Source organism: Macaca fascicularis, chromosome 16, assembly GCF_037993035.2.
Source record: "Macaca fascicularis isolate 582-1 chromosome 16, T2T-MFA8v1.1".
Taxonomy (NCBI): Eukaryota; Metazoa; Chordata; class Mammalia; order Primates; family Cercopithecidae; genus Macaca; species Macaca fascicularis.
In genome coordinates, this window is record NC_088390.1 from 9,647,051 (window position 1) to 9,668,692 (window position 21,642).

The 21,642-nt window shown below is 42.8% G+C and overlaps 2 protein-coding genes across 15 annotated transcripts in view; one reads left to right on the forward strand and one right to left on the reverse strand.

Annotated features, from left to right (window-relative positions):
* The window catches only part of STX8 (syntaxin 8), a 358,471-nt gene extending 341,070 nt beyond the window's left edge, over positions 1-17,401 (reverse strand). For 11 of the 12 annotated variants that reach the window (XR_012425279.1, XR_012425280.1, XR_010582271.2 and 8 more), the window contains exons 1-2: positions 17,362-17,401; positions 10,479-10,578 (exon numbers count right to left, since the gene is read on the reverse strand). Coding sequence is in view for 7 of the 12 variants with exons in the window: in XM_005582878.3 (XP_005582935.1) it covers positions 10,479-10,578; positions 17,362-17,378 (117 nt within the window). In the remaining 5 variants the exon portion in view is untranslated. Of the gene's footprint in view, positions 1-10,478; positions 10,579-13,051; positions 13,075-17,361 lie in introns of those variants that run through there. The other variant, XM_074018582.1, reaches the window with a different exon arrangement.
* An 833-nt stretch (positions 17,402-18,234) lies between these two features.
* Positions 18,235-21,642, forward strand: part of CFAP52 (cilia and flagella associated protein 52) — a 70,262-nt gene continuing 66,854 nt past the window's right edge. For all 3 annotated transcript variants that reach the window (XR_012425278.1, XM_005582879.4, XM_005582881.4), the window contains exon 1: positions 18,235-18,358. Coding sequence is in view for 2 of the 3 variants with exons in the window: in XM_005582879.4 (XP_005582936.1) it covers positions 18,289-18,358 (70 nt within the window). In the remaining variant the exon portion in view is untranslated. The remainder of the gene's footprint in view (positions 18,359-21,642) is intronic.

Sequence of the window (21,642 nt, forward strand, 5' to 3'; positions counted from 1 at the left end):
TTGGTAACAAGCACGACAAAGAGAACCACATTTCAATCTTACTTAGGAATTATAAATGTAAAAATCTTTTCAAAAATATTAGCTGGCCAGGCACGGTGGCTCAAGCCTCTAATCCCAGTACTTTGGGAGGCCGAGACGGGCGGATCATGAGGTCAGGAGATCAAGACCATCCTGGCTAACACGGTGAAACCCCGTCTCTACTAAAAAATACAAAAAAAAAAAAAAAAAAAACTAGCCAGGCGAGGTGGCGGGCGCCTGTAGTCCCGGCTACTCGGAAGGCTGAGGCAGGAGAATGGCGTAAACCCAGGAGGCGGAGCTTGCAGTGAGCCGAGATCGCACCACTGCACTCCAGTCTGGGCGACAGAGCGAGACTCTGTCTCAAAAAAAAAAAAAAAAAAGTAGCAAATTCAGAATTACATTAAAAAGGACCATATACCATCAACAAGTAGAAATTATTCTAGTAATTTAAGAACAGTTTGATGTTAGAAAAATCTAGCAATAAAGCTCATGGTGTTAATGATTAAAAACAGAATAAACATATGATTAGTACAGTATAGGGGAAATGATAAACAAAAGAAACACACACACAAAAAGAAAGAAAAACTAAGAATAGAACACTATTGCCTTAACTGCAATATTATTTAGTTTTGCTCTAGAAGTTCTAACCAATACAATATGAAAAATATAAGGACGACAAGGGAAGATGAGATTATTATTATTTGCAGATTGATAATAGTCTACTTAGAAAAGTTAAGAGAATCAACTGAAAGATTATTACTATTATTATTTTTTTTTTTTGAGACAGAGTCTTGCTTTGTTGCCTAGGCTGGAGTGCAGTGGCGTGATCTCAGCTCACTGCAACCTCCGCCTCCTGGGTTCAAGCGAGTTTCCTGCCTCAGTCTCCCGAGTAGCTGGGACTACAGGCGCCCGCCACCACGCCCAGCTAATTTTTGTATTTTTAGTAGAGACGGAGTTTCACCATATTGGTCAGGCTGGTCTCGAACTCCTGACCTCAGGTGATCCACCCACCTTGGCCTCCCAAAGTGCTGGGATTACAGGCATGAGCCACCGTGCCCAGACTGAAAGATTATTAAAAACAGTAGAGGCTGGGCTGAAAGACTATTAAAAACAGTGGAGGCCAGGTGCGGTGGCTCACACCTGTGATCACAGCTCTTTGGGAGGCCGAGGTGGGAGGATCACGAGGTCTGGATTTCGAAACCAGCCTGGCCAACATGGTGAAACCCCGTCTCTACTAAAAATACAAAAATTAGCTGGGCGTGGTGGTAGGCATCTGTAGTCCCAGCTAATCGGGAGACTGAAGCAGGAGACTCGCTTGAACCCAGGAGGCGGAGGTTGTAGTGAGCTGAGATCACGCCATTGCACTCCAGCCTGGGCAACAGAGCAAGACTCTATCTCAAAAAAAAAAAAAACCGAAATAGCAGAGGAATTCAGTATGGTCATTAGTCATAAAGAAGTGAAAAAATATCAAGGGCATTCCTAAGTTTAAGTAATACCTAGGAAGAGTTTTTTAAATTGTTATTTTATTTTATTTTTATTTTTATTTTTTTGAGATGGAGTCTCATTCTGTCGCCCAGGCTGGAGTGCAGTGGCGTGATCTCGGCTCACTGCAAGCTCCACCTCCTGGGTTCACACCATTCTCCTGCCTCAGCCTCCCGGGTAGAGCAGCTGGGACTACAGACACCCGCCACCACGCCCGGCTAATTTTTTTGTAGTTTTAGTAGAGATGGGGTTTCACCATGTTAGCCAGGACGGACATGATCTCCTGACTTTGTGATCTGCCCGCCTCGGCCTCCCAAAGTGCTGGGATTACAGGCGTGAGCCACTGCACCTGACTAAATTGCTATTTTAAAACTTCATTAACAATACCAATAAAATCTAAAAAATATCTAGCACAGTGCCTGGCGCATAGTAACTGTGCAATAAATACTGCTGAGAGAAACAAAAGGAAACGCTCAATATTGTAAAAATGTTAAGTTTTTCCCCAATTTAAATCTATAAACATACATGTCTATTTGAAATCCCATTTGGAATTCTTTTATTGCAGAAGAGGTGGTAATTAAGGCACAGCACAGTTGTCGGTTTTTTTTATAAGGAAGTTTTACAAAATTATTCTGACAGAAAGATAAATGAAGGAAGATAAAAGCCATGAATATGTATCATGTTCATAGGGGCCTTAATCAGAAATAAAGTGATTATAAAAAACTACAATAGCTGACGCTGGCAATTACCAACAGCTTCAATAGTGCAACATAACAAACGGCCCAGAAACAATGTGGGTGTGTAAAAATTCAGTGAATGAGGCCCGGCGCGGTGGCTCACACCTGTAATCCCAGCACTTTGGGAGGCTGAGGTGGGCAGATCACGAGGGCAAGAGATCGAGACTATCCTGGCTAACATGGTGAAACCCCATCTCTACTAAAAATACAAAAAATTAGCCGGGCATGGTGGCGGGCGCCTGGAGTCCCAGCTACTCGGGAGGCTGAGGCAGGACAATGGCGTGAACCCGGGAGGCGGAGCTTGCAGTGAGCCGAGATGGCGCCACTGCGATCCGACCTGGGCGACAGAGCGCAACTGTCTCAAAAAAAAAAAAAAAATTCAGTGAATGAAATACGAACTATTTCATATGAGGGAAGGAAAGAAATTCATAATTGAGCAAATGGGGAAAAAATAACATTAGACACCTATGACACACGAAAGTAAACACCAAGTATTTCAAAGATTTACACAAACAAAACAAAATAACAGAAAAAAAGCTTAAGGAAAAAATAGATAATTATTTATATAACCTCTGTATGTAAAAGGCCTTTTTAAGCATGATATCTCCTCCCCTCATTAGAAAAGATCACCAATAAACATGCTGATAATTTCAAATAAAATTTAAAAACCGGTACACGTTTTACAATGTCACTTACAAAATCAAGTTAATAGAGAAAGTATTTATACTAAATATGCCAGATCAATTAATATAGTTAATATATATAAAAAGAAAACTTTGAAATTAAGAAACAAGGCTGGGCACAGTGGGTCATGCTTGTAATCCCAGCACTTTGGGAGGCCAAGGCAGGAGGATCTCTTGAGGCCAGGAGTTTGAGACCAGCCTGGCCAACACGATGAAACCCCGTCTCTACTAAAAATACAAAAATTAGCCAGGCATGGTGGCGGGTGCCTGTAATCCCAGCTACTTGGGAGGCTGCGGCAGGAGAATCGCTTGAACCTGGGAGGCTCGGAGGTTGCAGTGAGCCGAGATTGTGCCACTGCACTCCAGCCTGGGCAACAAAAGCAAAACTCCATCTGGACAAAAAAAAAGAAAAGAAAAGATGTTCAAGACGTAACAAAAAATGCATATTAAACTGTAACATAGGATTTTTACCTAGTAGAGATTTTTTCAAAGATAATCAAAATTGGTATAGAAATGTTATTCTGCAATATATGTGTTCCAAAGGCTTAAAATGTTATACAACCCAAATCCGGAAAGTCTACGTTGAAGAATTTATTTCAACATTTGGCTATACTTAAAAATCATTTGCAATTAGAAAGAATCTAACTGTCTAAGATGATGACACTAGTTAAATAGATAACAGCCCTTCATGTAAAAGATGAAACCATATATTTACTAGAAGAAAGCAGGAATAAATTTTTTATAACCTGGAAACAGCAAAAACTTAGATATGACTAAATATACGGAAGAATTAAAGATTGACAGCCAACTTCATTTAAAAAAAAAAAAAAAAAAAAACTTTCAGCCAGGCGCGGTGGCTCACGCCTGTAATCCCAGCACTTTGGGAGGCTGAAGTAGGTGGATGACGAGGTCAGGAGATCAAGATCACCCTGGCTAACACGGTGAAACCTCGTCTGTACTAAAAATACAAAAAATTATAAATATATAAAAAGCCGGACGTGGTGGCGGGTGCCTGTAGTCCCAGCTACTCGGGAGGCTGAGGCAGGAGAATGGCGTGAACCCGGGAGGAGGAGCTTGCAGTGAGCTGAGATCACGCCACTGCACTCCAGCCTGGGTGACAAGAATGAGACTCCGTCTCAGAAAAAAAGCAAAAAAACAAAAGAAACTTTCACATGACAAAACTACCAGAAGCAAGTCAAATGTCAAATGATAAAGGAAAGGAAATAACTGCAATTTATCACGAGGAGCTAATCTCCCTAATACATGAGGAGCTCTTAAAAGATCAAGACTAACAAGGCTAATAATCCAGTAGAAAAATGGACAAAGACAAGACAGTTCACAGAAAGAATACATATGTAAATGGCCCTCAAGCATATGAAAACGCACTCCACTTGACTCATTATAGGAGAAATACAAATTGAAAACGACACTGAAATACCATTTCTCACTTATGAGGTTAAGAAAAATTCAGAAGACTTGCAACACCCTCTGTTGGCCAGGCTGTGAAGAAACAGAAGCGCTCACACATTGCTGGTGGGGTGCCCAGGGTGACAACCCCTTTGAGGGGGGATTTCACAACAGGTTTAAAAAAAATTACATATGCCCTGGTTCTGAGAACTCACCTTTCAAAGACACCTATGCACATAATTTTTTTTAAAGGACAAGGTTATTTACTGCGGCATTATTCACAGCAGCTCAAGACTGGAAGCAATCTAATTGCCCTTCCTTAGGAGACACGTTAAATAAAGAATGTTACATCTATGCAGTAGAGTACCCACACAGCCCTAAAGAAGAATAAGGAATATGAAATAAAATGTAGAGTGAAAAGACCAAGATACGAAAGAGTGTGTCATTCATTCATTCATTTATTTAGATGGAGTTTCACTCTTGTCCAGGCTGGAGTGCAATGGCACAATCTCGGCTCACTGCAACCTCCGCCTCCTGAGTTCAAGTGATTCTCCTTCCTCAGCCTTCCAAGTAGCTGGGATTACAGGTGCTCGCCAGCATGCCCGGCTAATTTGTTGTATTTTTAGTAGAGATGGGGTTTCACCATGTTGGCCAGGCTGGTCCCAAACTCCTGACCTCAGGTGATCCACCCGCCTAGGCCTCCCAACGTGCTGGGATTGCAGGTGTGAGCCACCGTGCCCAGCCTGAAAGAGTATCTTTTATATAGAAGGAAGAACATACACACAGACACACAGAGACACACACATACATATGCATAGAGGCTTATTTCTGCAAAAAGTAACACAGGAAGAATAAACCAAAAATTAAATGAAAATGGTTATTTAGAAGAAGTAGGTTAAGAAAAAGTAGAAAAGAGAGGAATGGGAACAAGACTTTAAGTGTCACTTTTATATAATTTTGACTTCTGAACGATGTAAATGTTTTACTTATTTAAAATTCAATTTAAAAAGTTGGAAAAAGCAACTCCTGAAAATGAATAAAAACAGAAACAAACGATAACATAAGACAGAAAAGAAAGAATCAATTATTGCAAAAGTCCTCAAAAAAATACTGGCAAACCGAAACCAGCAGCACATCAAAAAGCTTATCCACCACGATCAAGTAGGCTTCATCCATGGGATGCAAGGTTGGTTCAACATATGTAAATCAAAAAATGTGATACATCACATAAACAGAAATAAGACAAAACCCACATGATTATCTCAATAGATGCAGAAAAGGCTTTTGATAAAATTCAACACCACTTCATGTTAAAAACTCTCAATAAACTAGGTATTCAAGGAACATACCTCAAAATAAAAGAGCCATCTATGACAAACCCACAGTCGACATCATACTGAATGGGCAAAAGCTGGCCGCATTCTGCTTGAAAACTGGCACAAGACAAGGATGCCCTCTGCCACCACTCCTATTCAACATATATTGGAAGTCCTGACCAGAGCCATTAGGCAAGAGAAAAAGAGGAGAGGAGAGGAGAGGAGAAAAGAGAAGAGAAAGGAAAAAGGAGAGGAGAGGAGAGGGAAAGGACAAGGAAAGGGAAAGGAAAGGACAAGGACAAGGAAAGGGAGAGAAAGAGAGAAAGGAAGGAAAAGAAAGAAAGAAAGAGAGAGAGAGAGAAAGAAAGGAAGGAAGGAGAAAGAAAGAGAAAAAGAAAGAGAGAAAGAAAGAAAAAGAAAAAGAAAGAGGGAAAGAAAGAGAAAGAAAGGAGAAGAGAGAAAAAAAGAGAAGAGAGAAAGAAAGAGAGAAAGAGACAAAGAAAGAAAGAAAGGAGGGAGGGAGGGAGGGAGGGAAAAGAAAAGGTATTCAAATAGGAAGAGAGGAAGTCAAACTACCCGTTTGCAGACAACATGATCCTGTATCTAGAAAACCTCATACTCCCAGTCCAAAAGCTCAATAAGCTTATAAACAGCTTCAGTCAAGTCTCAGGATACAAAATCAAAGTGCAAAAAAATCCCTAACATTCTTGTATATCAACAGTCAAGCCAAGGGCCAAATCAGGAATGCAATCCTATTTACAATTACCAACAGAAAATAAAATACCTAGGAAGACAGCTAACCATGGGGTAAAGATCTCTACAAGAAGAACTACAAAACACTGCTCAAAGAAATCAGAGATGACACGGGTCAGGTGCGATGGCTCACACCTGTAATCCCAGCACTTTGGGAGGCTGAGGCGGGTGGATCACGAGGTCAGGAGATCGAGACCATCCTGGCTAACAAGGTGAAACCCCGTCTCTACTAAAAATACAAAAAATTAGCCGGGCGTGGTGGCGGGCGCCTGTAGTCCCAGCTACTCAGGAGGCTGAGGCAGAAGAATGGCGTGAACCCAGGAGGTGGAGCTTGCAGTGAGCCCATATCTCACCACTGCACTCCAGCCTGGGCAGCAATGCAAGACTCAGTCTCAGAAAAAATAAATAAATAAATAAAAGAAATCAGAGATGACACAAACAAATAGAAAAACAGTCCATGCTCATGGACAGCAAGAAGCAATATCGTTAAAATGGCCATACTGCCCAAAGCAATTTATAGATTCAATGCCATTCCTATTAAACTACCATTGACATTCTTCACAGAACTAGAAAAAAGTATTTTAAAATTCATATGGAACCAAAAAAGGGCCCAAATAGCCAAGGCAATCCAGAGCAAAAAGAACAAAGCTGGGCCGGGCACAGTGGCTCACGCCTGTAATCCCAGGACTTTGGGAAGCCAAGGCAGGAGGATCATCTGAGGTCAGGAGTTCGAGATCAACCTGGTCAACATGGCGAGAGCCCATCTCTACTAAAACTACAAAAATTAGCTGGAAGTGGTGGCTCATGCCTGTAATCCCAGCTACCCAGGAGGCTGAGGCACGAGAATCACTTGAACCCAGGAGGCGGCGGTTGCAGTGAGCCAAGATCATGCCACTGCACTCCAGCATGGGTGACAGAGCGGGACTCTGTCTCAAAAAAATAATAATAAAATAAAAATAACAAAGCTGGAAGTATCAAGCTACCCAACTTCAAACTATACTATAGGGCTACAGTAACCAAAACAGACATAGACCAATGGAACAGAATAGAGAACCCAGTTGACCAGGCACAGTGGCTCACGCCTATAATCCCAGCACTTTGGGAGGCCAAGGCGGGTAGATCACTTGAGGTCAGAAGTTCGAGACCAGCCTGGCCAACACGGCAAAACCCTCTCTCTACTAAAACTACAAAAATTACCTGGGCATGGTGGCACACACCTGGAATCCCAGCTACTTGGGTAGCTGAGATGCAAGAATCACTTGAAGCCAGAAGGGAGAGGTTGCAGTGAGCTAAGAGCATGCCACTGCACTCCAGCCTAGGTGATAAAGCAACACTTGTCTCAAAAAAAAAAAGAGTACCCAGAAATAAGGCTGCATGTACAACTATCTGATCTTCGACAAACCTGACAAAAACAAGCAATGGGGAAAGGATTCCCTATTCAATAAGTGGTGCTGGGATAACTGGCTACCACGTGCACAAGATAGAAACTGGACTCCTTCCTCACACCATATGCAAAAATTAACTCAAGACGGATTAAAGACTTAAGTGTAAAACCTAAATCTATAAAAACCCTGGAAGACAACCTAGGCAATACCATTCTGGACATGAGAACAGACAAAGATTTCATGACAAAGACACTAAAAACCATTGCAACAAAAGCAAAAACTGACAAATGGGCTCTAATCAACGAAAGAGCTTCTGCACAGAAAAGGAAACTATCCACAGAGTGAACAAACAATCTACAAACTGGGAGAAAATAATTGAAAACTATGCATCTGACAAAGGTCTAATATTCAGTATCTATAAGGAACCTAAGCAAATTTACAAGAAAAATCCACCCCATTAAAAAGCGGGCAAAGGACATAAACAGACACTTTTCAAAAGAAGACAGACATGGTCCCAAAAAACATAGGAAAAAAGCTCAACATCACTGATCATTAGAGAAGTGCAAATCGAAACCACAAGGAGATACCATCTCACACCCGTCAGAATGGCTATTACTAAAAAGTCAAAAAATAACAGATGCTGGCGAGGTTACAGAGAAAAAGGAATGCTTATACACTGTTGGTGGGAGTGTAAATCAGTTCAATCATTGTGGAAGACAGTGTGGCAATTCCTCAAAGAACTAAAAAGAGAAATACTATTTGATCCAGCAATCCTGTTATTGGGTATATACCCAAAGGAACAGAAATCATTCTTCCATAAAGACACATGCATGTGGGCGGGGTGCAGTGGCTTACACCTGTAATCTCAGCACTTTGGGAGGCCGAGGTGGGTGGATCACCTGAGGGCAGGTGTTCGAGACAAGCCTGGCCAATGTGGCGAAACCCCATCTCTGCTAAAAATACAAAAATTAGCCAGGCCTGGTGGCAGGCGCTTGTAATCCCAGCTACTCAGGAGGCTGGGGTAGGAGAATCGCTTGAGCCTGGAAGGCAGAGGTTGCAGTGAGCCGAGATCGCACCACTGCACTCCAGCCTGGGCAACAAGAGCAAAACTCCGTCTCAAAAACAGAAAGAGACACATGCATGTGTATGTTCACTGCAGTACTATTCACAATAACAAAAGACATAGAATCATCTAATGCCCATCAGTGGTAGATCAGATAGAGAAAATGTGGTACATATACAACATGGAATATTATGCCGCAGTAAAAAGGATCGAGATCATGTCCTTTGCAGGAATATAGATGGAGCTGAAGGCCATTCTCCTTAGCAAACTAATGCAGGAACAGAAAACCAAATACCACATGTTCTTACATTCTGTAGGTTGGTTGTTCACTCTGTTGATACAGGAGACAGCTAAATGGTGAGAACATATGGATACATACAGGAAAATGACACACACTGGGGCCTAGCAGAGGGAGGAAGTCGGAAGCAGGAAGAGGTCAGGAAAAATAGGAAGTGCTAGGCTTAATACCTGGGTGACAAAATAATGTGTACCACAAACCCCCATAACACAAGCTTACCTATACGACAAACCTGCATATGTACCCCTGAACTTGAAAGCTAAACTCTTTAAAAAAAAATTCTCATAACTTTGGAACATAATAACCTCAGTATTCTTAGTAGATTAATCTAAACTTAAAAAGACTCAAAGTTTGAACTTAGTGTTCGTCGCGGTACTTTACAGTCATTCGGAAACCATTTTCTGTAAACTGTAAAATAGACCATATGAGTAAAAACATACTGATGCTTTTGGAAACTAGGATTCTCAGTGTGAGAGAAAGCACATACAAATTTGGAATGGGGAAAATAAGGAAGAAAGGTGTGCTGTTAGATTTGAATCGAAGGCTTACATTTTTAATCATAATCACAAGTATAAACTTGTGATTTCACAAAAATCTATTTCCTAGCCAAATCCCATCACTGTTTTTATACAGCCCATAACTAAAGATGGTTTTTACATCTTTTTCTTTTTTGAGACAGAGTCTCACTCTGTTGCCCAGGCTGGAGTGCAGTGGTGCAATCTCGGCTCACTGCAGCCTCCACCTCCTGGGTTCAAGCAATTCTCCCACCTCAGCCTCCCGAGTAGCTGGGACTACAGGTGTGCACCACCATGCCCGGCTAATTTCTGTATTTTTAGTAGAGACGGGGTTTCACCATGTTGCCCAGGCTGGTCTTGAATTCCTGGCCTCAAGCAATCTGCCCGCCTCAGCCTCCCAAAGTGCTGGGATTATAGGTGTGAGCCACCACGCCTGGCCTGTTTTTACATTTTTAATGGAAAATGTAAAAACTATAACTATCCTTGTGGTGAGGATAGAAACTCAAAGACTTGAAGACATTGTCTCCTGGCCTGCAAAAACTAAAAGATTTATTATCTGGAGGAAGTTTACTAACCCTTGAACGAGACTATAAAATTGTTAGAAATATTTAAAGTAAAACAGGAGAACTTAAATGTGTTATGCTTCATTTAGTCTCAATGTTTAAATAACTACTAACTGGTTGGCTGTTCTGCCAATTCAACATATGTAAGCAGAGAGATCATCATACACACATGTGCACAGAGAGCCTCAAAGGAAGATAGGGTTTTTGGACCTCAAAACTCAAACAAATCATTGGGTACTAATTCTCTCCTGATATTACCTTCGGTGCCTTTTCACCTTTTCTTTCATACTGATTTCGTTGTTGAATTTTCTCCGCAATTTCTTGGGCAATTTGACAAGTAGAATCGTATGTGGAGAACCTGCATCAAAGTCGTAAAAAGAGAAAATATATAAGGTTCTTTAGAAGAAATCTTTGCCCTAAGTTTGACATTTTCATTCTAGCCAAAGAATTCGAACAGAAGGGAAGAATAACATCACCAGTAAAAGCAACATGGACTGAGCGTTATTTACCATGTGCCAGGCACTATTCTGAAGGCTTCGTTAGTAATTACTCACTTAATCTAAACAGGAACGCTATGAAGTGGGTACCATTACCATCTCCAACTCGCACAGGAGAAAAGGAGGCACAAGGAGGTAAAGTGACTTGCCCAAGTGGTTCTGCCCGCTGCAAACCAAGGCTGTCTGGCCCCAGAGCCGAGGCTCTTAATGTGGGGGCCTCCGCTGCACTGGGCATGTTCTGAGCACTGGTACAGCAGTGAAGAGAATGAACACAGTCCCTCTTTCAAGGAGCCCATATCTTAGGGAAAGAAAGTCATAAGACAAATAAATACATAGTATGTCAGGTGTTGACAGGTGCTAAGAAGAAAAGTGCAGCAGGATAAAGGGACAGAGAGTGATGAGGAGCTGCTACTTACGTTCAGGTGACACTGAGGCAAGGTGAAGAAGCTGGCCTCACAGATGCCTGGGGGACAGCTCTAGGGTGCAGGAACAGCAAGTACTGTCTAGCCTAAAACCAAATGCTCTGGGGACAAAGGCCCCGCACCCGCCTGACATCTGAGCTTGCCAGAATTCTCTCAAAATATTTAATAAGCTTCTAGTTGTTATTCAGCAGGGTTGGAGGCTTTGAAGGGTTCACAGTGAACTCCCAATAGCCCCTGATGTTTTGCTTCTCTCAGAGCATTTTTACTTTCTATCATATAGAAAATACTTAAGCAGGCCGGGCGCAGTGGCTCATGCCTGTAATACCAGCACTTTGGGAGGCCAAGGCGGGTGGATCGCGAGGTCAGAAGTTCGAGACAAGCCTGGCCAACATAGTGAAACCCCTCTCTCGACTAAAAATACAAAAAATTAGCCAGGCATGGTGGCGGGTGCCTATAATCCCAGCTACTTGGGAGGCTGAGGCAGGAGAATCGCTGAACCCGGGAAGCAGAGGTTGCAGCGAGCTGAGATCGCGCCACTGCACTCCAGCCTGGCGACAGTGTGAGACTCCGTCTCAAACAAACAAACAAACAAAAAAATGAAAATACTTAAGCAGGGATACACATTTCATTTCTCCTACCAGGCAGTCTGCTCCTAAAAAGCAGGGACTCTGTGGACTAACGTGACCAGCATTCTTTTCCAGGACTAGTCTATTACAAAATATTGGAAACTCCCGTTAGCCCTAATGTCCTAAGTTTTGCTTGAGTAAACAATATATTTTTTGAAACCTTCCAATTCCCACATATCATTTGAACACTGAGGGAACTTGATAAGTGGTTTTTTTAAATGAAGGAAAAGGTACCCATCAATTCCCTTAGGAATCTTACTAGAGTAATTATAGCAATAGTCACAGCTGAGTACCTGACCTGAGCCAGGTCCTATGCTAAGAGCTTCATATTGTAAGGATCCTGAGGGAGGATCCTGAACCACTAACCACTATACTCTAAAGCAGCACCATTCACGTATATATCATATATATATCATACACATTCACATATATCATACATATCACTGATACATATATTCATACATATCACATATGTATCATTGATATCCATATATACTATATATTCATATATATCACATGTACATCATTCATATATGTATTCATGTATGCGTGTGTATGGAAAAATAGCAGTATATAAGAAAACACAGAATTAAGAAAATAGGAGGCTAAATAAGGAAAATTGGGTCCTGCTCCCAACTTTGCCACATTTCACCTTTTCTTCCTCCATATTATCATGAAAAGAGGAGCCTAGGTCTGGCTCTGGGGTCCAGACCATACATATAAAAATGAACCACATACAGTAAGTTTTGCCTCCTGCCAAATGTGGGATCTAAGTGTAAGTATGTCTGGAGTTCAGAGGTGGGAGAGATTACTGTTGGCCAAGGCGCTCAGATGGAAAAGGTCCATGAGGTTACATCTGGATGACCACAAGGTTAAAACAGGTCTCTTATTCAGACAGGAGGCAGGAGCATATTCTAGACGTAGTGAAAGACAGAGCAAGCAAAGATGAACAGAAAGGAACGTGTCCGGCACGTTTGGCTGCGTGGTGGCCCTGGAAGCCTGGTAAGTAAAAAATGGTAGACATGAGTAGAAGCTAGTTTCTGCAGAGCCTTGAACACCAGTCTAACAAGGTTAGACTTCAAGGAGAATTTTAGAGCCATAGAGGACACTTTTACACACAGAGAGAGGCCCTAAAGAGGTTATGAGAAATGTAACAGCTGCCACAAACTCCCAGGTGTCCTGACTCCAGTCCTTGTGTTGTTATTTTAGCCCTAAAGAGCAGTAGTTCTGAAACAAGTTGCAATCACTGGGGAATCTTTAAAAAAATAACAATGCCTGGTCCCAACCTCAGCATTCTGATCAAACTGGTATGGGGTTTGTCCTGGGCGTGGGGAGCTTTAAAAGTTTTCCAAGAGATTGAAATCTGTGGCAAAGTCCTGGAACCCTTGGCCTGGGGTAATAGACAACCTCATTACACTATCAAGCACAGAGGTGCCTGAAGTACTAGTTTAGAAAAGCAATCTGGCGGAGGGGTGAGGCAGGAGAATCGCTTGAACCCGGGAGGCAGAGGTTGCAGTGAGCCGAGATCGCGCCACTGCACTCCAGCCTGGGAGACAAGAGAGGCTTCGTCTAAAAAAAAGAAAAAAAAAAAAAAAAACATAATCTGGGCCAGGCACGGGTGTGGTGGCTCATACCTGTAATCCCAGCACTTTGGGAGGTCAAGATGGGGGATCACCTGAGGTCAGGAGTTCAAGACCAGCCTGGCCAACATGGTGAAACCCTGTCTCTACTAAAAACACAAAAATTAGCCGGGTGTGGTGGCGGGTGCTTGTAATCCCAGCTACTTGGGAGGCTGAGATAGGAGAATCACTTGAACTCAGGAGGCAGAGGCTGCAGTGAGCCAAGATCGTGCCACTGCACTCCAGCCTGGACAACGGAACAAGACTCTGTCTCAAAAAAAAAAAAAAAGGTGTGGAGGGCAGAGATGAAACAAGAATGGCAGAATATTGATAATTACAGAAATTGGGTGGTGAGTATGGAAGGGGCCCATTGTACTATTCTAGTTTGTGTATCTTTTACCTTCCAAAATAAAGTTTTTAAAAAGCAAATCAACAAAAAGAAGACCATGCTACCAACATAAAAAGTCCAGTCAGGAATATAAAACTATTAAGGTTTAAGTGTAATTTTTCTGGAAACGGTATATCATCAACAAATAAGTTACCCTGACGGTAAAGCTAATTAACATTAGCAAAGAACCAGTTTAGAGACAGTATCATGTGCTACTTCTGTTAAACAGCCAGCTTACCACTTGTTTTGATAGGCCATTAAAATAGTAACTGCTCTATTCCATTTCTAAACACTGAGGGAGGTGCCAATGACCTATGACTTTAGCAACACAAAGGTAAAACTGTAGTTGAATCTGTTTTTATAGGTTTTTTGTTTGTTTGTTTGTTTTGCTTTGTTTTGACATGGAGTCTCACTCTGTCACCTAGGCTGGAGTGCAGTGGTGCGATCTCAGCTCACTGCACATCTGCCTCCCAGGTTCAAGTGATTCTCCTGCCTCAGCCTCCTGAGTAGCTGGTATTACAGGCGTGCACCACCATGCCCAGCTAATTTTCGCATTTTTAGTAAAGAGGGGGTTTCATCACGTTGGTCAGGCTGGTCTCAAACTCCTGACCTTGTGATCTGCCTGCCTCAGCCTCCCAGAGTGCTGGGATTACAGGCATGAGCCACCGCACCTGGCCTTTTATAGGTTTTTAAAGAAGGTGGAGGGCAATTTAGGAATATGTATTGTAAACCAAAAATAAACCATCTGCATGGATCCCACCCCCCAGGCAAGGGCATTCCAAAGTTAACCTGAAACAGGTCTTAAGTCTGATAAGAAACATTTACAATCTATTCTCTCTAAAGCCTGCTACCCAGAGGCTTCATTTGCATGATAAAATCTTGGTCTCCACTACCCCTTATCATAACCCAGACATTCCTTTCTATTGATAATAAGTCAACCAATTGCCAATCAGAAAATTTTTCAAACTACTTATGACCTTGAAGCCTCCCCCACCCCCTTCAAGGTGTCCCGCCCTTCTGGATTGAGCCATCATAAATCTCACATGTATTAACTCATGTATTATTCTTCCTAAATTGTATAAAAGCAAGCTGTTCCCCAACCACCTTGGGCACAGGTCTTCAGAACCTCCTGAGGCTGTGTCACGGGTGCATTTGTTATTATTATTATTATTTTTTTTTTTGAGACAGAGTATCGCCCTATCGCCCAGACTGGAGTGCAGTGGCGCAATCTCGGCTCACTGCAACCTCTGCCTCCCAGGTTCAAGCGATTCTCCTGCCTCAGCCTCCCAAGTAGCTAGGATTACAGCGCGTGCCTCCACGCTCAGCTAATTTTTTTTGTATTTTTAGTAGAGACGGGGTTTCACCATGTTGGCCAGGCTGGTCTCGAACTCCTGACCTCGTGATCCACACGGGTGCATTCTTAACCTTGGCAAAATAAACTTTCTAAATTGATTGAGTCCTGTCTCAGATACTTTGGGGTTCACAGTATCAAGGGCCTTAAAAATGTTCGTACCCTTCAGCCCTCACTTTCAACAATCTAATGAGAAAGCCACTTAGTCAAACTAATTGAGAATAACAAAAAAAAAAATAAATGCTTTCACTTTCAACAGTTCTAATTCCTACTTCTAGACAGGGAGCCCAAGGAAATAAGAGATGGAACAAAGGAACTGCCTTTGCAATCATAAAACAAAACAAAACATCAAAAAACCAAAAAACTAATATGAGGAGAAAAATAAATTATGGTCATTCATGTGATGCATTATTATGCAACATTAGAAAATTATGAGGCCGGGTGTGGTGGCTCACACCTGTAATCACAGCACTTTGGGAGGCCGAGGCACGCAGATTGCCTGAGCTCAGGAATTCGAGATCAGCCTGGGCAACACCGCGAAACCCTGTCTCTACTAAAATACAAAAAATTAGCTGGGTGTGGCAGCATGAGCCTGTAGTTCCAGCTACTCTGGAAGCTGAGGCAGGAGAGTTGCTTGAACCCGGGAGGTGGAGGTTGCAGTGAGCCAAGATCATGCCATTGCACTCCAGCCTGGGTGACAGAGCAAGACTCCATCTCAAAAAAAAAAAAAAAGAGAGAGAAAGAAAATTATGTTTTCAAAGAATGTCCAATGACATAGAGAAATGCTGTTTTACTATATATAAAATACAGATTAAAGTAACAAATTCATTGTTAAAAATTAAACAATGGCTATTTCCAAATTATAGAGTTAAAGATGCTATTTATTTTCCTCTGCAAATTTTCAATATTCTCTAAATTAGATATTCTCTATCAAGGGGTGTATATAACTGTTAAAATTAGGGATTTGGGTTTTTTGGTTTTTTTTTTTTTTTTTTTTTTTTTTGAGGCGGAGTTTCGCACTTGTTGCCCAGGCTGGAGTGCAATGGCGCTATGTCAGCTCACCACAACCTACATCTCTCGGGTTCAAGCGATTCTCCTGCCTCAGTCTCCTGAGTAGCTGGGATTACAGGCACCCACCACCACGCCCAGCTGATTTTGTAATCTTTAGTAGAGAGGGGGTTTCTCCATGTTGGTCAGGCTGGTCTCGAACTCCCGACCTCAGGTGATCCACCTGCGTCGGTCTCCCAAAGTACTGGGATTACAGGCGTGAGCCACCACCGCGTCCGGCCTAAAATTAGGTCTAAAAAGGTCAATGCTAAATTAAATAATTGACCCAAATAACCTAGATTCCAGGTAACTCAACTTTGTTCTTGGAACCCATTCTTCTAACATCCAGGCTGAGGGTAACTTAAAGAATTATAAACTATATTAGAAATAACAACATAAGACATATATTCCAACAAGAACGTTATAGAGCTGTAATGTTTTTAATTATTAAGCAGAAAGGTCAAGTCTATGTTCAATAACAATATGTTCCTTGGGATCAAACAATATGTTCCTTGAGATCAAAAGTTACATCTTTCATCAAGCAGTCCTTGGGATTGACTGCTAAATAAATGACCCTTATCACCTATTGTTTTACTGCAGAAGCTACTGCTAAAGGAAAAGACTTCATGATATTAACTCAAGAAAGTGCAAAATGCCTTATAAACAAGCGCACAATTTCCCTCCCAGGTTCCTGTATCTGGAAGGGCCCCCAGGATCTAGGTCTTAGACCCAGCTGGTTACTAACTGGCTGGTGACCATGGATTCTGAACCTCGGTTTCTCCACCTGTGAAATAAGGGGGTTTACCGAGATGGACAGACATGCTACAAAAAGGTTATTTCGACTTCACTTTTATAGGAGTCCAAGGAAGCCTGCACCGGCCAGCTCCACAACCAGGATGGGCGGGAAATCCCCGCAGCGAGATGCAGCCCAGAAAAGCTAGAGAAATATTCAGAGATTTGGCTCAAATCCTCAGCTCTCCAGCTGACCACCCGGTCTCCTTCCCCAGCTACCCTTGGAAGGACCAAGGGTGGCGGGATGTGGCTGAGTCCCCTCAGTAGAGGAAGGGTCTCGCTGCCCCTCCCCTCATCTCGAAAGGCCTCCAGGGGCAATGCGAAGTGATCGCCTGCTCCCCGGAAGCCCGGCTTCCCCGAAGGTCCCTCCGCGCACCGCCACCCTCACCCTGGGCTCACCAGGGGTCCGGTGCCATCCTGCAGACTCCGCCCGCCGCTCGGACTCTTCCTGCTCTTAGCAGCTGACTACGGCGGCCCGCACGGCTCACTCCCCGCAGTTCGTCCCGTGCGCGACCGGAGCCTGGAGTTTGCAAAGTGAATAACTAGAGCCTAAGAACCATGATCAGAGAAAGGAAAGTGCTCCCCTGGGAACAGTTGGCTGGCGCAATCTACTCCCACTAAGAGACGCGAACAGCTGAGCTCAGTTAAAATTGTTAAATAGAAACTAACCATTTTCCCAGGAAGGTGGGAGCGCTTGCAAGACCTCCGTAGCAGTTACTTAAAAATTTATCCTGCTTCAAAAAAACAAAACAACAAACAAAACACTAGATTGCGGTGCGACTTGCACACTTCGTAAACTTACTACAACCTACTTTAAGTTAACTTTATGATATGTAAATTATACCTCAATAACGCTTTTTAAAAATATATTTAAAATATTTTTTCACGCTGCTTTAAACAGGGGCCCAAAGAAGTATCAATTTTATATATATATTTATGTATTTATTTATTTTATAGCAGCCTTCCCATCAGTCCTCTATGCTTGATTACATATTTTTAAAAATGCCATTCATTTGGTGCTTGATTTTAGAGTTACTAAGAAGTCACAGACTCAACACGAGGGGATGGAGGAATTAGTTCTGTGCAGTTAGTGCCATCTCCTAAATTTCCAGAGAAACAGCAGACACAAAAAAGATGAATCCCACCCTATCTCCCTCCCAGTCCCTATCTCCCTTCATTTCCAAGAATGCTAATGAACTCGAATTCGGCAGGCTGGGTTTCTGCGCGGGCGTGGAGCTGGCGCGCATGCGCTCGTCCGTTACCATAACGACCAGAAGACGCTGCACCCACTAGGGCGGAGAGCAAAGTAAGCAGAACCTCCCAGGGATGGATAACAAAATTTCGCCGGAGGCCCAAGTGGCGGAGCTGGAACTTGACGCCGTGATCGGCTTCAATGGTGAGGCCTCCAGCATCTTTGGGCTGGCTGGTTTAGGAACTCGGAGGACCTGTAGTGCAAACAGGAATAGTGAGACACCGGGGACACCTGAAATTCAGTGTGGGACAACGGCAGGAGCCCTGGGCAGGGACACACACGGAGGACCCGCATAGCCTGACCCTCCCCAAGGCCTTGGAGAGTCACTTCCTCGATCCGAGAGCCTCAGGGAGTGGGATGGTTTTTACCAGCTCTGACAAGCGCCAGCTCCTAAAAGGGACCAAATGCCTCCTCCCCAGGCGGGCCGGATGGGTACGGGTGGTTGTAACCCTTCTGCCACTAGGTCAGCCCTTCCTGGCTCTGAGCTCTACGCCGCCCACAAAGCCCTAGGCTCCTTCGTAACCACACAGAAGGATGCTGTCTGTGTCGGCCCCGGGACTAGCTAGGAAATCTGCTAAAATCCCAACTGGCGTACCCGTGAGAAGGGGCTAGGACGGAACGTGTGTTTGAGCAACCCCCTGAGGGATGATCTTGGTCCTCTAATCTTAAGGAAGGTTTCTAAATGGTGAGGATTTCAGACCAGGACAGAAGGGAAGGGGACGTCAGGGGGAGCTGAAGCGGAGAGAAAAAGGGTCTGGGACACTCCGCTGAAATCTTATTTGTGACTGCCTATTGTTTTGAAGATTCTGGGAGGGAAAAGCTGTGGGGTTTTATTGTTCGTTTTGAGGGGTTTTGGTTTTTTGAGGGATGAGAAAACAATGAATGATTTTAGGAGAAACAAAACTTTTCAAAAATGTGTGTTGTGATGCCTGAAAGCTTTAAGAATGTGGATGCCGAACAATCACTGTTTAAAGTTTTAAGCGTACTCTAGGACTTAGCTCTTGACTCTTGGTTTTACTTTAACAGTCTCCGATAGAAAGTGAGTGCTTTATACATTTCGGACATTAGATATCTTGAGAGCTGGTTACAACATCATTGAGAAAGAATTGAGCAGCCTACAGTGAGTTGCAAAGCGTCATTTGTTAAGCCAATATAGAACCACACACAGAGAACTCTGCAACTGAGGCCAGGGGCAGTGGCTCATGCCTGTTATCCCAGCACTTTGGGAGGCCGAGGCGGTGGATCACTTGAGGTCAGGAGTTCGAGACCAGCCTGGTCAACATGGTGAAACCTCATCTCTACTAAAAGTACAAAAATTAGCCGGGCGTGGTGGCGGGCACCTGTAATCCCAGCTAATCAGGAGGCTGAGGCAGGAGAATCGCTTGAACCCGGGAGGTGGAGGCTGCAGTGAGCCGAGATCGCGCAGCTGCACTCCAGCCTGGGCGACTGAGGGAGACTCTGTCTCAAAAACAAAACAAAACAAAACAAGAAAACTCTACAACTGAATTCGTGCTGTGGTTGTAGAGTTCCAAGCGCAAACGTATGGTAAATGTCTTCCATGGCAGTTACTGATTTTCTTTACCTTTTAGAATGACCCCATATGATCAAATTGTTTTTACCTTGGTGGCTTTATGATAATGTATATTCTTTATTTTTTTTGTTTGTTTGTTTGTTTTTTGAGATGGAGTCTTGCTCTGTCGTCCAGGCTGGAGTGCAGTGGCGCTATCTCAGCTCACTGCAAGCTCCGCCTCCGGGGTTCACGCCATTCTCCTGCCTCAGCCTCCCGGGTAGCTAGGACTACAGGCACCAGCCACTCACTATCCCCGGCTAATTTTTTGTATTTTTTAGTAGAGACAGGGTTTCACCGTGTTAGCCAGGATGGTCTCGATCTCCTGACCTGGTGACCCGCCTGCCTTGGCCTGGTGATCCGCCTGCCTTGGCCTCCCAAAGTGCTGGGATGACAGGCGTGAGCCACTGCGCCCGGCCGATAATGTATATTCTTTCATACAGTCAAATATACATTTATATATAACCTCTACACAAAATAATACGCTATGGACTGAGAATACAGGGATAATTCCATAGCCATGCTTATGAAGAAGAGTTTAGAAAACTGAAAAAATACAGTAAAACTGAAAGAAAAATCAGCCTCATTATATTTTTCAAACATATCACTGTAAACTTTTGGTGTGACCTGCTTGAATATACACTTACATACAAATAGTTTTTTAAAATAAAAGTCCACTCATGCTGTATATATTCTGTTATAACCAGACTTTTTTTTCACCTAACAGTATGCCATGTAAGTCTTTCCTTATCAATAAATATAATAATAAAATAAAATAAATAATAATATACTCCTTGCCATAATTTTAACATAATATTAATATTATATTACATACATATGCCGTAATTCATTTAAATAATGCCCTGTTATTGAGAATTTAGTATAATTTGCATTTTTGCATTTGTTTTAAAATGCTACTAAGAACATCTGCAGAGCTAAGTCTTTTAGCTCTTTAACTTTTTTATTAGAATAAATTAGGGGATAGAACGAACCCCCCTCACAAAAGAAATTTTTATCTTTCCATGATAATCTCCCTACAAATCACCTTAATTCTGACATTCATAGCTACAGAACTAATTATATTCTACATCCTGTTTGAAACTACCCTCATTCCTACCCTAATTATCATCACTAAATGAGGCAACCAAACAGAACGTATCAACGCAAGCACATACTTTCTATTCTACACACTAACCGGCTCTCTACCCCTACTCATTATACTAGTCCACACCTACAACAACACAGGCTCACTAAACATTATACTACTAACACTCACAGACCAAAAACTAACAACCACCTTATCTCACAACCTTACCTGACTAGCATGCATAATAGCTTTTATGACAAAAATGCCCCTATATGGCCTACACCTATGGCTCCCCAAAGCCCATGTTGAAGCCCCCATTGCAGGATCAATAGTCCTCGCCGCAGTACTCCTAAAACTAGGCGGCTATGGCATAATACGACTTACTTCCATTCTTAACCCCTTAACAGAACACATAGCCTATCCATTCCTTATGTTATCCCTATAAGGCATAATCATAACAAGCTTAATATGTCTCCGACAAACAGACTTAAAATCACTCATCGCATACTCTTCTGTAAGTCACATAGCCCTAGTAATCGTAGCCTCCCTCATTCAAACCCCCTGAAGCTTCTCTGGCGCAACCATCCTTATAATTGCCCATGGACTCACCTCCTCCATATATTTCTGCCTAGCTAACTCAAACTACGAACGCACCCACAGCCGCATCATACTACTGTCCCGAGGACTTCAAATCCTACTTCCATTAATAGCCTTTTGATGGTTCACAGTAAATCTCACTAACCTTGCCCTACCCCCCACCATCAACTTACTAGG